The sequence below is a fragment of the Heliangelus exortis genome, chromosome W (genome assembly GCF_036169615.1).
Source record: "Heliangelus exortis chromosome W, bHelExo1.hap1, whole genome shotgun sequence".
NCBI classification, from domain to species: domain Eukaryota; kingdom Metazoa; phylum Chordata; class Aves; order Apodiformes; family Trochilidae; genus Heliangelus; species Heliangelus exortis.
In genome coordinates this window covers 14,024,451-14,041,244 of record NC_092453.1, presented here as the reverse complement: position 1 = coordinate 14,041,244, position 16,794 = coordinate 14,024,451, and the positions used below count along the sequence as shown (strand labels likewise).

The window sequence follows — 16,794 nt, the reverse complement described above, 5'->3', positions numbered from 1 at the left end:
AAGTGCTGCTGTGCTAGATAAAGGAGAAACAGAGCATGCAGACTGAGTTTTTGTGCAGAACATTAGATCTGTTGTTGTCACCTCATGTAGGGTCTTTGCTCATTGGGTTAATAACAGGAGTTACTCAATTACTGGGTCCAGTTTTACAATGTGCCCTTCACAGAGGAATGACAAAGGTCCTCGGGGACTTTAAAACAAACCGACAAAAAAAATCCTGAAAAGCAGAGTGGTTAATAACTACAGATATATTTACCTAAACATGGACTTTACCTACAGTCATCAACACATACTTCATTACACACACTCAAGGAACAGATTTACTCATCTTCTGCCCCGGACAACATAAAGTCAGCCCAGCTGTATCTAGAGCAGATGCTCTAGAGTATTTTCCCTGTCACAGCAATATTTAGTGTATCAATACCTTATGAGCTGCATGGATACTCAGAGCCACGGGGGGACACATTCAGGTACTGTTTGTGTGGACGTGCCCCCTAACAGCCTCCTGGGGCCCCAGAACTTGCTGAGACCAAGCACAGCTCAGTACAGTCGGTGTCCTCCTCCTGTCACTCTCTCCAGCAGCAGAGCAAACCAACAGAAATGAGAGCAGTCCGCCAGGAAATGCCCCTCCTGGCTCTGCTGCTGTGCTGGAGGACTCCCGGGTGACTGCTGACAGGCTGAAGCACAGCTGCTGCTGCCTCACCACTGCCCTGTGTCTGCCATCCCTGGTCCTGAGTCCTCAGAGAGACAGCCCTGGGCTGGGCCTGCTCCCCAGAGAGCCCCACGGGTGTAAACCACCTGGCTGATAGGAGGGGAGAGGGATGGATTCCCTGATTAATTCCTAAGTCCTCCAAAGGTCTGGGTTTCAGTACAAACACACACTGAATTAAGACAGATCAGGGATTAGGGCCCCATTAGGAAGCTGCAATACAGAGAGGTGAACTGTCTATCATACAGCTGTATTAATTATGACTCAGTGAATTTTGGACTCAGTTTTTTGCAGAAAAATACTGGTATTTGCTCTAAAAGGTATAATCAAGACAAAATGCTCTGTCAACAAGACCTTTTCATTACACTTCAACAAAGCACACATTTTAACTCAAGATTAGCAAGTCAGGCAGGTTTTGCAGGGACAAGAATTTTCTGCTGGCAGGAACACAAATATGCTCTCCCAATTCTGAAATTCAAAAAACCCAGTAAAAAGAGACAGTATTACAGAATAATGCATCAACACCCAAGTTAAGATCTAACATTACCACGTAAAAATTGAAAAAAAATACCAATCTTAAATTAAATAAAATAAATAAATAGGTGCACATCTATTCACAAAAGCTATTTATGATAGTTCTTGTAACACTGTTTTCAATAAATAAATTGCTTCAGACTGACATTTAATCAGGTTAAAAACACTTAATGATCAAAGCAAAAAATTCATTTTGGACTGCTGAACATCTACTGGAAAATGAAAACTGGCATTAAATAAGACCATTAAAAGCTATGAGGTAGATCACTGTACTGCCATGGTTCTCAGATTGGGATCAACTTCAAGAATTGAAATTAATTAGTCTAAAGCAGAGTAAGGGAAGACAGAGGGAAGCCAAAACCACAGCTACACATTTGCTGATTTGATGCCTCTAAGCTCTGGTTCTTTCTGTTTTTAATGAAGGAGGTGCTGTACCTTCCATTTCTCAGAAGCCTGTGGCATTTCCTCGCTGCACAGGCTGTTAAAACCCAGAGGCATGTCCATGGCTCTCAGACACACAGGTATCCCACTGACCTTGCACTGCTTTGAGAAGTTTTCAGAAAATTTGGAACAACAACAACAGCAAAACTATGGATTCAGTGGCTGTGTTTCATTCAACACACTGCTGCTTTGTGAAAAAAAGTTCCTTATTGTACAAGACCTAAATCTCCCCACAGTTTATTCAGAGATAATGCTTGATAAAGAGAATCATTACCGTTGGCTCCTCACCACCTGTGACAGTTGAAGAACGAGCTCTCCTAGATGGACCACTCTGCTGTTAAATGATAATTAATGTTACAGATAAGTGACAGATAGTGGTGAAGGTCTCAGATTACTGTTATATCTTTAGGATTAAGGATCACAGACAAGTTCATTAAAAGAGAGCAATTAGGTAGAAATAATATTTAAGATAATAGCAAAAAACCCTGAGTCATCAAGCACTGATAATAATGTCAGAATCTTATATAAAAACCACCAAGGGAACTATTTTCAAGAGTTCTTATATCCAGCTTTATATTTTCAGTATTGCCAATAATAACAATAATTATTCTAAATGTAACATGATTTTTTTTCTTTCCCTCAAAAATATCTTGCATGCTGTGCCCATAAACTTGGTATTTTAAAACAAAATGGGTATATTCTGGTCATCAGTGAGTGCACAGAAGTAGTCAGATGAAAAAGATGACACTGAATTTTCAGTAAGAATTAATACAGTCAAGAAGAGCACTGTATTTAGAGAGAAAGCATGTGTTTAGTTGCTAGAAGATAAACTATCATTAGCTTGGTAAGGATTAAATACAGTTAAGATCAGGAATCATCCTTCTTTCAGAGCAGTGCTTTCAATCCTGTTGATTTGAATATCTGCTAATGAAATGAGTGTTCAACAGTAATCAAGTGACAGACAGTCCCAGTCTGGCTACACCAGTAAAAGAAGCTCAGCCTTCCCGTGAGAAGAAACCCAGACTCCATCCAGTGCTACCAAATAAAGAAGCAGAACACCTCTGGCACAGACTGCACTAGGAGCCAACTTTGCCCAGGAGAGAGAGGACAGTGAGGGAATAACTGTGCTGCAAACCAAACAGTCCTTTACCCACAAGAGAAAGTAAAGAGATGGAGAGTATTTCAGAGGCAGATCTTTGAACAACAGCTACTACACACATCTGTAAGCAGCAAATGTAGATACAGTAAACAACTTCAAGAACATGTGAAAAAACATCAGATTGAAAAACCCCACTGTCTAAATGTCTGCACAACAGCAACAGAAAGAATAAACAGAGACAACAGCTTTAGTAACAAACTTACTAACATACTATATTTACCCAGTATCTCCATTAAAAATATACACAATTATGCAATTTGTAGATTCATATGGAATATATTTCTAATAAAAAACTGAGAAAAAATCCTAGAAGTATAATTTAAAATAGGATTGTGCAAGATATGCTTTTTAATAAAACTGTTCAGATTTACACATCTTTTTTTTTAATTAGTCTCTCTGCAGCCTTTGCAGTCCTCCTCCTTTGTAGGACAACCTTGTACTCATTAGGTCAGAGGGGGGAATGCTTATGAAGTGACAGAGAATCTTTCATAAAAAACCATTTCTGTATGTTTTCCTATTTGAAAATCTGCTTTAATAAAATTGCAGAAGAAGCTGCTTACCTCAATCAGATTAAAAAACTACAACAGATGCAATTTGATTCACTTCTGTCTTATGAGGGCTATAATAAGAAGGCTCCTTTTGGCAACTAGGTGAAACCTCAGTCCTTTTCAGTGTTACACACAATTATATATTACAAGCAAAATCAATTTATGGGACACAAAAATACACCTGAGAGGAGAGTCCCATGGGTACTACAGTTCAGTGGTGCTGCTGCCCTCTCCTAACCCAGCTGAAAACACCCCTGGGAGGATTCTCTCTCCACGGACTGTAAGTGGAGTTTAGTAAACTGAGTTTCAATGCTAGATAACTGCAGTTAGTGTGGCTGGGCTCTCACTCTCAAAATGTTTTTCTCTCTCACAAATGAACTCACCGTAGTTCCTCACCATGACGTTAATCTGGTACCTATCACAGTTTGGGACAGTCACATCCACATACTGGTTACTGATCTGTCCCTAACTAAAACTGAGCTAAGAAAAGGTATTATTCACAATTATTTCTATTCTTTTGTTCAAACAAAAAGAAAGAAATAGAAGTTAGCTCTGGTTTACCAAGGATAGTTGAGACTGTTCAGCAACTGTGTCTGTTACACTGCAAGATCTTAATCTTGAAGAAGGATCTCTTTGCTGAAAAAAGAAAAAAAAAGATGTTGTTAAGGTGTAATAAAACTTGGGGTTTTATTCAGTAATTTTGCTTTTCTCCCATTTACTCCTGACTCTTAAAAAATAATACTTCTGTTTCAGTGTCTGTAGTTTCAGCACTTCCACAGAAGTGTGGCAAGCAAAGAAAAAATCTTAATTCTCAGCATTCCATCCTGGACTGTCTCAGATTAACTGAGAAAAGTACTTGGATACACATCTCATACTCATCTTCAGCATCCAAGCTACAATGTCTTATTGACTCAGTCTAAGAGAAGAGGATAGGCCATTCCATCTGGGAAAACACACAGGAAGATTAACAGTTGTGGAAGCAGCATTAGAGGGGAACTAGCTAAAGACACAGTGGGATGTGAAAATGCCACGGAACTTTTGAAAAACCATTTTCAAATACCTTTAGAAGACTGTTTAGGGAACCTGCAGGGAGCACCAGCAGTGTATGGAAAATGTAAACCTTCTGTCTGAGTAGTGGCAATGTTGTCCCTGGAAATTCACTAGGCTACAGCTATCAGGTCTCTGCACACAGCTTTCTGCGTGGGTTCACCTCTGTTTTTGTTACTTGCACAGGGGTGAGAAGATGCCAGCCCTGCACAGGGGTGAGTGTGTGGTTCTCCTGTCTGTGACAGGAGAGCCTGGGGCTGGGAAAGCAGCAAGTTCTGCAGAACTTTCATTGGAATTAAATCCACAGTGGGAGCCTTGCTGAGATCATCTGTTAAAATGATGATATTATGATGATAATCTGTTTAAATCATCATGGAAATTTGGGAATAGGGAATTTACAAATTTGCACGTGAGTACATGGTGCTTAGCTTACTCTTCAAAAATACCATTAAGAACAGCTTTAAAGTTTACTGTTTAACAAATGGCAGAGAAGTGCCTATGTGTTTTCTGCCTGGAGTTCAGCCAGAAATTTCATATGAACCAAACTACCTGCTGGAGATAGAACTCTATGCTATATGATAATGATCATCGGGGCACCTATAAATATAACATAAATAATACTCCCCCCAAAAAGGACGTCAGGATATACCCAATTTACTAGGTAGGTTTTTCCTTTCCTTTGGAAAGTCTTAGTTTGATATACTTTAGTATTACATATTTTGTTTCACTGAAAGTTTACCAGTAGAATAGTCTGAAGTTAAACTGACACAGAGGAAAATGTTAAATCTAAACTGAGGAATGCTGCTTTCAAGACAGTTTGCTTTAAGGTGAAATGCTGATGCATTTTTGAAAGATAATTTTAACTGCATGTTCACTCTTTCCAGAGACCAGCAATTAATTACAACCCATCTGTGTAAATGATTCAGGCTATGTCAGTCAAGAGAAGATTACAGCCACAGAGTTTACAGAGAAAGAGCAGCAAGTCACTTACAATCAAAGAACTGAGTTGTTCCCCATTGGAATCAGGAGTGACCTGAAGTCTTCTGCTCAGCTCCTCAGACAGCTCCTGAGGACTGGTTCGGGACACTGGAGATGCAGGAGGAGGAGGCAGTGACAAGCTTAAGGAATCTCCACTTGCACTTGCCTCCTCTGAAATGGTTTCCCAGGGCTAATGAAAGAGAAGAACCTAAGTTAAGGATTTATAAAGACAGATGGAGACTTCTTTACCTCAGCCTTCTATGTGACCACATACTTAATTTAGGATAAGCATATGAAAGAAATTACTGATTAATATCTGCAAATCAAATAGTAACAGGTGAGGAGTGCAACAATGTGTTCAGAGAACTATTTGTTGATCTGAGTAACATTTAGTGAACCAAAACCAGCTTTCACAAGGAATTCTGTCTGTGATTCACATAATATATCCCTGAAAGCTGAGGGGTGTACAAACATCTACCACATTTATTTTATTTACTCTAGCTATAAATTAAACACTCATGGTGATCAGTAAGATCTCAGAACTCGAGGACCATGTATTTTGAGGTAAAAATACATGGGAGCTTCTCTTTCCTCTACATCAAGACACTAAAGAAAACTGACAGGCACAGCAGTTCCAGCTAGCATGCTTCCTTCTTTTTACAACTTATTCCACTGTTACTGGAAGTGGAATATTGAAAGTGTTTCTGCCAACATCTTTATAACAAGCAATGCCTGGAATGATAAATGTTTCTCCCAGCACCTGCATAGCATTTAATGCTGTGGATACCTTATCAGGCACCCACAAACACATGGGACCCGGGCAGTCCAGCACTCTGCTTTGCACTTCTATTGTGTCCCTGGTATTTTACTCAGGCATTTTCCATAAACCCCATGTTAAAACATGACAGTGTGTGCTGCACAGTAATTAGCTCACAAACGAGAAACACATCAGCTTGAATTTCAGATGGCTTCTTAAACCCAAGACCTTTGCACACCTCAGGAACATCTCCAGTCTCTGAAGGTTCTGGTTCCAAATCCTCACTAATGTGCCTCCGGGAGCGGAACCGCCTGTGGGCTGCTTCTTGGTTTATTTGTCTGATGTTGTTTTCTGACTCCGAGCCCACATCGCTGGGCAGTGGGGAGATGGAGGCAGGAGAGGGAGAAAAGAACAAGAAAATAAACGTTAAACTCAAACACCTACTTTGTACATTGCTTCCCAAACCTCCCTAAGGCTTTTGTCACCACATGAGACTAATGCAAGGTGTGTAACTAACACAGGAGTTCAGTGTAAGTCACAACACTGCCAGCTACACATTTCAAACAGTAAGCTTGGCACAGCTTTATAAACCCATTCCTGAGGAATTCCATGTTAGCACAAGCAGTGTACACAGGCAATTCAGTATTTACAGTGAATAATAATCAGGATCAAAGGCCATAAGTCTAACTTAATTAAAGCTTGAAGTACAGTTGAATTTTTTCCTCACTTTTACAACGGTCTCTATAGAAGAAAGTAATTTATTCCTGTTAAATTACTTACTGAAAAATTCCACATCTGTCTCCAAATAGTTTAAGGTATATTGTTAATGCACTGACTTCCCTCCCACCCCTTCAGATTTCCTAGAATTTCCCAGAATACCCATGTGTTTATGTGATTTGCTGGAGGTGGGGGAAAAAAAGGGTATTAAAAATAGGTGTTTTTTCTTTAAAGATATCCAGACTTTGGCTCTCAATTTACTAGCACATCTGTGAAAACTCTTCAATGAATAAAGTATAGTTTCAGATACCTAGTACAGCACCCAAATCATGAATTATCTGTTACTGAAGTGTGCCTTTATAAACTGATTGATAAAAGCCTCGTGTAAGACTTTTTGCAGCTTGAATTTGTAAATCCAAAATTATTTTGCTTGTTGGAAATAAGCTCCCTTATCAATAATTTTGCACCCATCCACAGAACATTGCACTACAGTGCCACTTACATTAAACTTGGTCGATGCCACTGGGTAGTTCTGTTGTTGTGGTTGACATAGTACGTCCGTCCCAGGTTGTCCACCTTTTCTTCCCACCCAGGAGGCAGTGGGGGAGGTGGTAACTCCTCCCGACGCTGAGACGTGGAGTCATTGGAATCAACCACATCCCACCCGTGCTTAGGAATAAACAAAAAAAAGAATAAAATGAAAACATTTTAAAGTTAAAGAGAGGTTATTTCATTGTTGTTCCAAACAAAAGTTTAAAATTACTTAAATATAAACCATACAAAAAGACTCTGTGGTTACAGCATGCAGCTCATGTCAGTGACAAAGCCTCTAGAGCCCCATCAGCCATTACATCAGGGATTGCCAAACTTATCTGGGTGGCAGCTTCTTCTACAGGTGCTAGGTGCAGATTCCCAGTAAAGAAGTCAAAGAGAACCAAGTGTGACCTTCTGATTTCAGATGTATATGGCTTGGGATGACAGCCCTCATTCCCAAGTGACAGGTGACAGGGAAATCTGTGCTGACGTTGACTCTGTCAGCCCTGTTTGCAACTGACTCTTAAAGGGCACGATGGCTGATGAGTGTGCTGAGAGGTCTTTAAACCTGCTGTGCTTGCATGAGCAGAGTCAATGCTGCCAAGGAAATAAAAATGGTGGAACACCTGTTTTGCAATGGTCTGTGAAGAAGACATAGCTAATACATACAGACCATTATGTTCTATAAATTACTTTCATAGACTCTTTGAGGTGTTCTACTTGGCATGACTTTTGCTCCCACGCGCTCAAAAACTGAGTCACAAAGACTTCAGACTTCTTTGTGGCAGCTGAAATACTTTGAAATACTTGGAATAGTTAAGAAAACAACAAGTTTCAATTCAAAAAGAAAGAAAAAAAAAAGCTGAGAGGCAGAGGAAAGTAAGCTGCTACTCACACTGCTACCAGGGATTTATTTTTCGAAGTACAAGTTTTTCTACAATTACACTTGGATCTCCAATAACTTGAATGCATTGTTCCTTGTAACAAGCATTATACCTTACCTCAGATTCATCCCTTTGATCACTGTTGTCATCCTCTTGGCCACCATTTTTGGGCATGTAAGCCATCTTCAGTCTCAAGAAACCCTTTACACGAGATTTGTGGCTAGAAGACAAGGAAGTACATTTCATCCAACAATCCTTAAATGGCTGAAAATAAAGAACCTCAAAGTAAGAAATGTTTTAAAATACAAGGGTACTTCCCCTCACCTTCTTGGTCTGAGAAGGAAATCCTTAAATGTGTATGGCCTTTCCATGGCTGGGTCTTCAGTCTATAAGCATTTAAGAAAAGGTCACATTAAAGGGCTGCCCACAACTACAGAGACACAGAACATCCACATCACAGATGGAGTAGAAATGCGAGAAGGTAAATTCTGGCAGGCAGAGTTCTCCCAGGGTGTTACCAAGCAGCCCACGAGATGTCACTGGAAATACCAGTCATGGGCTGCACCAACTCTCCTTTTTAACTCTGCACAACATCCACAGTTCATAAAAAGCTGCAAAAAGCCAACTAAAAAATCCCCATCCTGTGTTTTCCAGCTGCCCAACAGCAGTGCCAGAGAAGGGTGCATCTATCTGAAGCAGAATTGTTTCTGCACATTAGAAAGCACTGAATTGAAACTCCTCAGTTGCCTTTCATTTCTTATTTCAAAGCAATTAAGACTTTTAAAAATAATTAAGACTTTTATAATATTTGATGATGTAAATAAACAATATTATCAGGCTGACAGATTACATCTTCTGATTTCCATTTAATTGTCAGCTTTATAAAGCTTTTGATCTTGAAAACTTCTTATTAAGTGATAATTTCATCTCTCTTACCAAATACATTACGTCCTTCATGTCTGTGAGCATGCAGGTACTATTGGTACAAATAGGATTTAAAAATGACAAGCAAAAAAAAAGAACCAGAAATCTGTGTACATATTTAATCTGTTGATGTTGGGGGTTTATTCTAATGGATTGTACAATTTAGGCTGATGTAACTGGCAGCATGAGCTGTGTTACACTGAAAGAGTAAGCATTTTATCACCCATGCCCCTGTACTACTAGAGATCCCATGCCTCAGATTAACACCAAACTTTCTCCAAATGAGCACAAAGTTAGTGACTACTTCTCCGAGCATTGGACCCATCTGCCATCCACTAAAAATACAACAGTGTTATCTGTAAATCCCTTCCCAGCCCTAGCCCTACAAGTAAAGAATACTTTGAGTCCTTTCTAAATGCAGATCATCTACCTCCCAGACTGTTATTCATTAAAAGCTTTCTTGCCTATTTCAAAGTAAATAAGAACTTAAATATCAACTCCAACTCATTATCTCAGATATTACAGAAAATACCACAGACTTTCTTTCTACTGACTGAACTCTTATCCTGCCTTGAGTGTTCCCTAAATCTGTGAGTGTTCCCTAAATCTCCCATTTTTAGAGAGAAGATTTTAACCAAACCAACAGGACACAAAGCAGGCATGATTGAGAAGCACTGCTTTTTACTACTCAGCTATCAGTAGTGTACATAAAATAAGCAGCTGTACGTTTTCAACAGATTTTGTAGATAGTAATTAGAAAGTATTAGAGAAAATACAGGTTCTGACAAACAAAGCAGCAGTACAGCTAGGATGAGAAAGCAAACATTTGTTGATAAATGCACTATCATGTCTCTTATGAAGGTGCTGGAAGGATGTATATGTACATATATACGCAGTATATTCCCTCCCTGAGCATCAAATTAGCACACACCCCTTAATAACCATGTAAATAACTAACTAGAAAAAATGATGAGAGCACACCCTGGGCAGGCAGGTGAGCACCTGCACCCTGTGGAGACACTGCTACATTACAGCTACAGAAAAGGCTGTGCTGAGATACAAACTGACAGTTTGCCCAGAGGAATTTTTTGGGGAAAAAAGTGGCTTCTGAAGACATTTTCTCTGAAGATGGAGAGAGGAAGCTTTTTGTACAGGAATCACATTCAATTTCTAGTGAGCCTAGAGAGAAATAGGAAGTTGTGGATTGCAGAGTTCCATTATTTCGCTGACCCAGGAAACTTCACAGTCTTATTTTCTATGTAAAGGCAGAAGAAGACTCTGGTGGTTTGGAGAAGTTTAGCATTTTACCCAAACATGAGCTAGAAAGAGAGATGAACCTAACTCTCCTCAGTGAGAGGAGAGCTGTTCTCTTCCTACAGAATATGGAAGGAAACCAAAAAGTTCCTCAGAACACCTCACAGAAAGTGTGTGACATGTACAGAACCTTACTGATGATTTTTAATTATTAAAAGCAACACTTACTAAAAAGGAATTTCAAAATACTACCTGACTGCAAGCCAGACATGCACCAATATGTCCCTCAGCACCCTATAGTTCATTGCTTGCAGAACACAGGTAGCTTAACACTGACCTTTTCTAGTTATGCCATTTAGATAGCAGCTGTGTGTTTGCATAGATGTACATGGAAACATACACACACCTATGGATAACATAGCCCCACACTACACAGCTCACACAGGAATGGAATGATGGCTTTTTTTCATCAAAATATATTTCTGATTGTTCCATCCTATTTTTCTATGACTAGTTTGTAAGTCAACAACAACAGCCTCCTGACTCAAGATAACCAAACCAGACATATATATCTAAATAAGCATCACTGTGAAAGTAATTACAAAAGCATTTTCCTCCTACAGTAACACTCATCAGTAGCAAGACGTTAATGCAGGTACTAATAGAAACAATCATGCTAAAACTGACACCTCATTTGGATGTAAACATTTTCAGTAACTGCCACCATTCCCATGCCCACTTAAATACAAAAAGAAACCTCTCCAAATTTAAGTAAGTAGAATTAATGTGTACAGCATTTAAAAAATATTAACCCCATCCAGACAAGTTTAGTCTTCCAAAGCATTATATAATATCAGAAAACATTTCTATCAAGCATAAAACAATCACTGTACAAATATATATATTTATATACTTATATATGTAGAATTTACTAGAAAGCTTTGTGAAGTAGAAAGTGTATTTTTTACAGTTTTCAAAGAAGGTGAGAAAGAACTGCAGCATTTCATAGATTCTGTGCCCTGCACCCTTCTAACTTCAGTTCTTTTATCAGGGATTGAATTCAGCTTTGAAGCACAGGGTAAAATACAATATGAGTATAAAAAAGACAAAAGACATGCTTTTTTGGCACAAACATTGTCTGCCAAGTTAATTTTGGATTTTTGTTGCAAGCTGCTAACTGCAGTCATGACTGTGTCTCAGTGCCTGGCTTTACAAGTGGCTTCTATAATTGTTGTTATCAATAATGTCTTGGTGCCAGTGGCTGATGAATGTGGTAGATGCGAGAGCACTCCTGAACCTCTCACTATTTCCATCATTACTTGGATGTCCTTCAGGTAAGCTTACTTTCCATCAATAACAAAACCAATAAATTTACTCCAGTAAATTCTAACATTTTCAGGACTGGATTTTGGTAACTTCTTCAGATCCTGTCATGCTGGCTCAGAAGTTCCTCTGCCTTCAGCCTGTGGCTTTTGGTTCACAGGGCGTGAAGCAATATTGAAATGTACTATCCACTTCCCCAGACAGAACTTCTAGCCCATAACCTTAACAGTACGTTATTTAGACAGAAAATCAGATAAATAGGATCCAAAAAATGTATTTTAAAAAATATTTTAATACAAGTTCTGGATGCAATGGAGTTTGTTGGGGGAGAACACAACTTTCAACCCTAAGGGAAAATGATGGAAGGGAAGAAGCCAGAGGGTGAACAGGACATAATCACCACTGGTGAGAGACATCCAGGCTGCTGGCCACGTCTCATTCATCAGCTCAGACCAGGCAAGGATTTTAGGAATCAGGCTGAGAAGTGAATCCTGGCTGTGGAGAAACCCAGCAGACAGAAGAACTGTCTGTGCTCCCTGCCCCTGCAAAGGGAACCTCTTCTCCCCAGCCTCTGCACAGTGAGGCTTTGCTGCCCATACCTGCTTCACAGAAACTGAACTGGACTGCTTATGGAAACAAATGCTACATAACATCAGTGGTTTTCACATCTGGTGATGACAAAGAAGAGCACACCAAGACAAAAGCAGTGCTTACCGGGAGGTGGCTAAGTGGCACATCCACCTGACCCAGAAAGTCGTCTCTAGTCTGTCAAATAGAAAAAAAAAAAAAAAGCAGAAAAATGAGCAATTTTACATCAGAAAAGCAAAAAATTATAAACATAAATTTCACAGTGAAACAAAACCAAAGATGGCTTAGGATCATTATTTTATAACTGCAGGTTTCTAGCCCTTTATTGTTGTAAATCATTGGTTGTTACAATTTATCTATTTCAGGAGAGAATTTTCTGTGACACTCCAAAAAGGCTTCTTAGCTTCTTAGTCCACAGCACGTACGTTAAGTGCTGATGAAATTCTGTTCCTCTGACAACCTATGCATAATTCAAAGCACAAAATAATAACCTACTCTTTCCATGGCTTAGCCTCCACTTGCATTAAAAAGCAGAGTGAAATTACTGTTCTCCATGCAGCTGAAAGGTTCATGTCAAACCCTGGAGACTCTTTCTTATTTTTTTCTTAAAGAAAACCTGACAGGGAAGGGAGGGGAACCCAGCATTCAAACAGTGAAGATTGATCTGCGTGCACTGTAAATGGTTTTCCCCAAAATAAAATTTTAAAAAATCATTTTACCAAGCAGAAACCAAAGTATTAGAACTTTTGTTGTTTTGTTTCGTTTTTAAGAATGCTATTATTTTATCTGAGAGTGCTTCCTCTGTGGGGAACCCTTACAACCTTTTGAGTATCCCTGTGTTTCCCACTTGAGGACTGGACCATTCGAGCATACAGAGGTGGTTACACTGACACTGGGGCCACACAGCACTGGCACAAACTCCTCATGCACAGCTGTGTCCAAGGATTTTTAAAAGCCTGTCCAACTGATTACAAACACACAATGATTCCCATGCTCATGAGACATGAACAATGTGTGCCAATCCCACACTTATCAATCAAATCTCTATCTTGCCTAAACGTGATGGATTCTAACATCTGATCTGGACTGGAAACATTACCACCAGCAGTCAAAGGGATGAAATTTTGACAACAGATGAGGTGTAAAGTAATTAAATAGCATCTCTGTGTTTGCTCTGGGAGCTGGTCACTGTGTTACAATGTGCACTTGGTACTCACTAAGCAAATAAGAATTTTCCAAATAAAGCCCATTGCATTCCTCAAAAATCACTGTCTGTCAAGGAAAACAATTTCTCCCAGATACTGTTTATGATACCAGATATCAGCCCCAGTGATTCCCAAATAACCTGCTGCTTATTTATAACCACACTATGCATGGGATTCCAGGAAGTGCAAACTGCTGCTCCAAAGCCATGTTTACATATTTCTCATAGCAGAGCATTAAGTTTAATATTAAAATTCATATTTTATATGATAACATCATGAGAACTGTGTTTCTCCTACAAAGATAGCATAAAGTCCTATGACCACCAAAGCAAAGACACACACTGCTGTGATAGATGCCCATGGAATGACACAAAAAGAGTACCTGCACCCAGGAGCTGGCATTTTATCCAAATGTAACTAAAAATAGCAAATAGATTTTTCATTACAGAATTTTAGTACTAATCTTCTCCTAGCAACTACTGGAGAAACCCAGCAGCATGGACTTTCTGAAAATGAATATACCTCTTCCTTAACATTGGTGAATACCAAATACCTTCCACCTCTTGCTTCAATGCAGCTACTCAAATCTTAGCTACTCAGAAGAAAAGCTAAGTCTGTTTCTAGATGTGTCCATGTAGCTTTTAGTTCAAGAAAACCACAGCTCTTGGGTATGGACAATTTTAAGGTTGGTTAGAAGCAGGCGGTGACCTGATGTGGATGCAGTTTTACAGTTTCTGTGGGGAAATTCTCCTTCCTCTGCACCTCACCATGGGTTGGTGCAGATGGTGGGGACAGAAGGAGAGTCTACAAACCCCCTCAGGGTATTTCTCAACAGACACCCATGCTGGGAACCTACATGCAAGAACCAAGCCTGAGATCTCTGATATATTCTGCAAACAAACATGCTCTAGTTACACCATGTATTTATCTGATTTTCATATATCTAGAGTTCATGAGGCCTGTTGCAGCTACACTGAGGAACTGATCTGCTCTGGGATTTGCAGGTGTTCTGCAGCCTGGCTGTGGCCACAATGGGAAACTGGGCTGTATGAACTCTGCAAATTATGAACTCATGTTAAAAGTTTTCACTCCTACCCAGCCCAAATTTTCAGAAGTTAAAAGTAACTTTAAAAAGCATCTGAACCAACAAAATATGCTTGGCTGTGGTCTAGAACAGGACAGAGAAATCCTCAGTTCTAGCCTGGCTCTGCCTGTGAACTGCAGCAACAGTTAAAAAACCATACTTTCTCAGCTACTCCTAGCATGAATATGGTCAATCTCTGCCAGTACTTAGGGTCTTGTAAAACTGAACCTCAAGCCTGATCTTTCCCCCCACCCCTCGAGAGTGAGTAATCCACCCTTAACAGTGAGGACATGGGATGCAGGTGCTTATCAACCTACAAGTTGAAACAGATTTTACTGTACTATTTTTCAGAGCTGTTGGCAAGGCAATGATGCTCCTAAGATACATTATAGCTTTTACTTTTTATATAGGTAATTCTTCAACAATATATGGAGGTAAGCAGTTATTTATCTTTTTAAGCAGTAAAGAGGAGAAGTTAGCTCACCAGCAAGAAGCTGCAGCTGCTAGCAAACCTTCACTGCCAGTTTTATTTTTTCAGGTTCATAAGAAATAAGGTTTACAAGAAAATATGCTGTGTGGGCCAGGTGAGCCTGGAAAAGCACCAGGCAGGGAGGGGCACTGGGATGTCTAAAGGCTTTCAGCAGTCAGGCTGCAAATCCAAACTATCACAAAAGCTATCCCAGAATTTCCAACTTAGTCCTTAACACTCCAGAGCAATTGTACAAAGTGATGTCATCCTGTGCTCAATGACCATTTGCCAGAAGGGTTTTGTTTGTTTGGTGTAGTACATTTACTTGTAAAGAGAAGAAAGTCAGTGAAAAGCTGAACCAATATGCCTGGCAAAGATGGGGTTCCCAGAATGTTTTATTTTTACTTTGTATGCCACATCACAAACTGACAAGTATTCCTCACTATCCATTTTAATTTGGAATGAAAGGAGGACAAAACCCCACTTTAGCATAATGATATTTGAAAGTAACAAAAAAGACCAAGACTCTTTGTGTTAGTAGAAAGTATTATTTTTTTAAATCTGGTACTTACTGATTTGTACACAGGATGTAAAATCTCATTACTTTGGATACTGCCCATTTTCCTGCTGCTTCTCACAAAATGAAAGGCAACCACTTCTATTTTTTTGGCAGAGACATAAATACACCCTGTCTATTTAACAAACCTAAATCTGTCCAAGCAGATTTATAAATAAACTTTTATTTAAGCACTGATCTTGTAGAAAAGCAGTACTAGTGCAAGATCCCTTTGCTTCCTCTTCTGTGCACTCCAACACATCAGGTGTTGGCTGTTCTGTCAAGAACTGCCCATCACACCACCACTGACAGGGCAGGGGAACCTGGTCACAGCCACTGCATCCCAGGCCAAGACAAAGGCTCAGCTACCAGCAAACCACAGTGGGAAAAAGGATGCTTAACCTGGTGAGGTTCATGCAACCCATGAGTTGTCTTTTACCTTCCAAAGCCCCTAGATTTATGATAAGGCAGCTGAATTTTTTTTTAAGACTAGCATGATTTTATCAATTGAAATAAAGTGCATTAATCTTTAACTGCTTTTGACTATAACCTTAAAATATTAATTAGCCATCACAGATGTCTCTCTACACCTGAGGCATATCCACTCCCAGATCTCATTCACATGAATAAAGCTGCAGTGATAATTTTCTTGTATTAATTTATCATTTGATGAAAGGTCAACACCAAAATTAAACTAATAGTTGGCAAGCTTCAGATTTTTTTCTCCCTTCCTGCTAACCAAACAAAATCCCTTTAATTTATATAAATGTAAAGGAATTGTTGCTTGTCAGTGCAACCTCTCCTTTTCTTCAGTAAATTATTTTCAGCAGTACTTCCTACTTCCCAAGCATCACTAAAATTCCATTTTCCATTTGATGATAATAGAAACTTCCTATACTTTTGCAGTTAATCTATGCAGCCTGACCACAAGGATTGTTATTAATCTATTCTTAACCAAAATATGTTCAGACTAATTAAGACTTGAATAGTCATATCTTAAAATCTGAGCTGAAATTAAATACAGCTATCACTTCAGAGTAATACATAAGAAACCAAAAAGTCACTCACCCTGAATTTGCAAACATT

At 39.3% G+C, this 16,794-nt stretch overlaps 1 protein-coding gene across 11 annotated transcripts in view; it reads right to left on the bottom strand.

Annotated features, from left to right (window-relative positions):
* Positions 1–16,794, bottom strand: part of NEDD4L (NEDD4 like E3 ubiquitin protein ligase) — a 119,535-nt gene that overhangs the window by 26,206 nt on the left and 76,535 nt on the right. For 6 of the 11 annotated variants that reach the window (XM_071729786.1, XM_071729787.1, XM_071729791.1 and 3 more), the window contains 8 exons: positions 12,521–12,571; positions 8,630–8,691; positions 8,423–8,525; positions 7,390–7,556; positions 6,409–6,541; positions 5,427–5,603; positions 3,950–4,024; positions 1,956–2,015 (listed from right to left, as the gene is read on the bottom strand). In XM_071729786.1, the coding sequence (XP_071585887.1) occupies positions 1,956–2,015; positions 3,950–4,024; positions 5,427–5,603; positions 6,409–6,541; positions 7,390–7,556; positions 8,423–8,525; positions 8,630–8,691; positions 12,521–12,571 (828 nt within the window). The remainder of the gene's footprint in view (positions 1–1,955; positions 2,016–3,949; positions 4,025–5,426; positions 5,604–6,408; positions 6,542–7,389; positions 7,557–8,422; positions 8,526–8,629; positions 8,692–12,520; positions 12,572–16,794) is intronic. The other 5 variants (XM_071729789.1, XM_071729790.1, XM_071729792.1 and 2 more) reach the window with 1 other exon arrangement.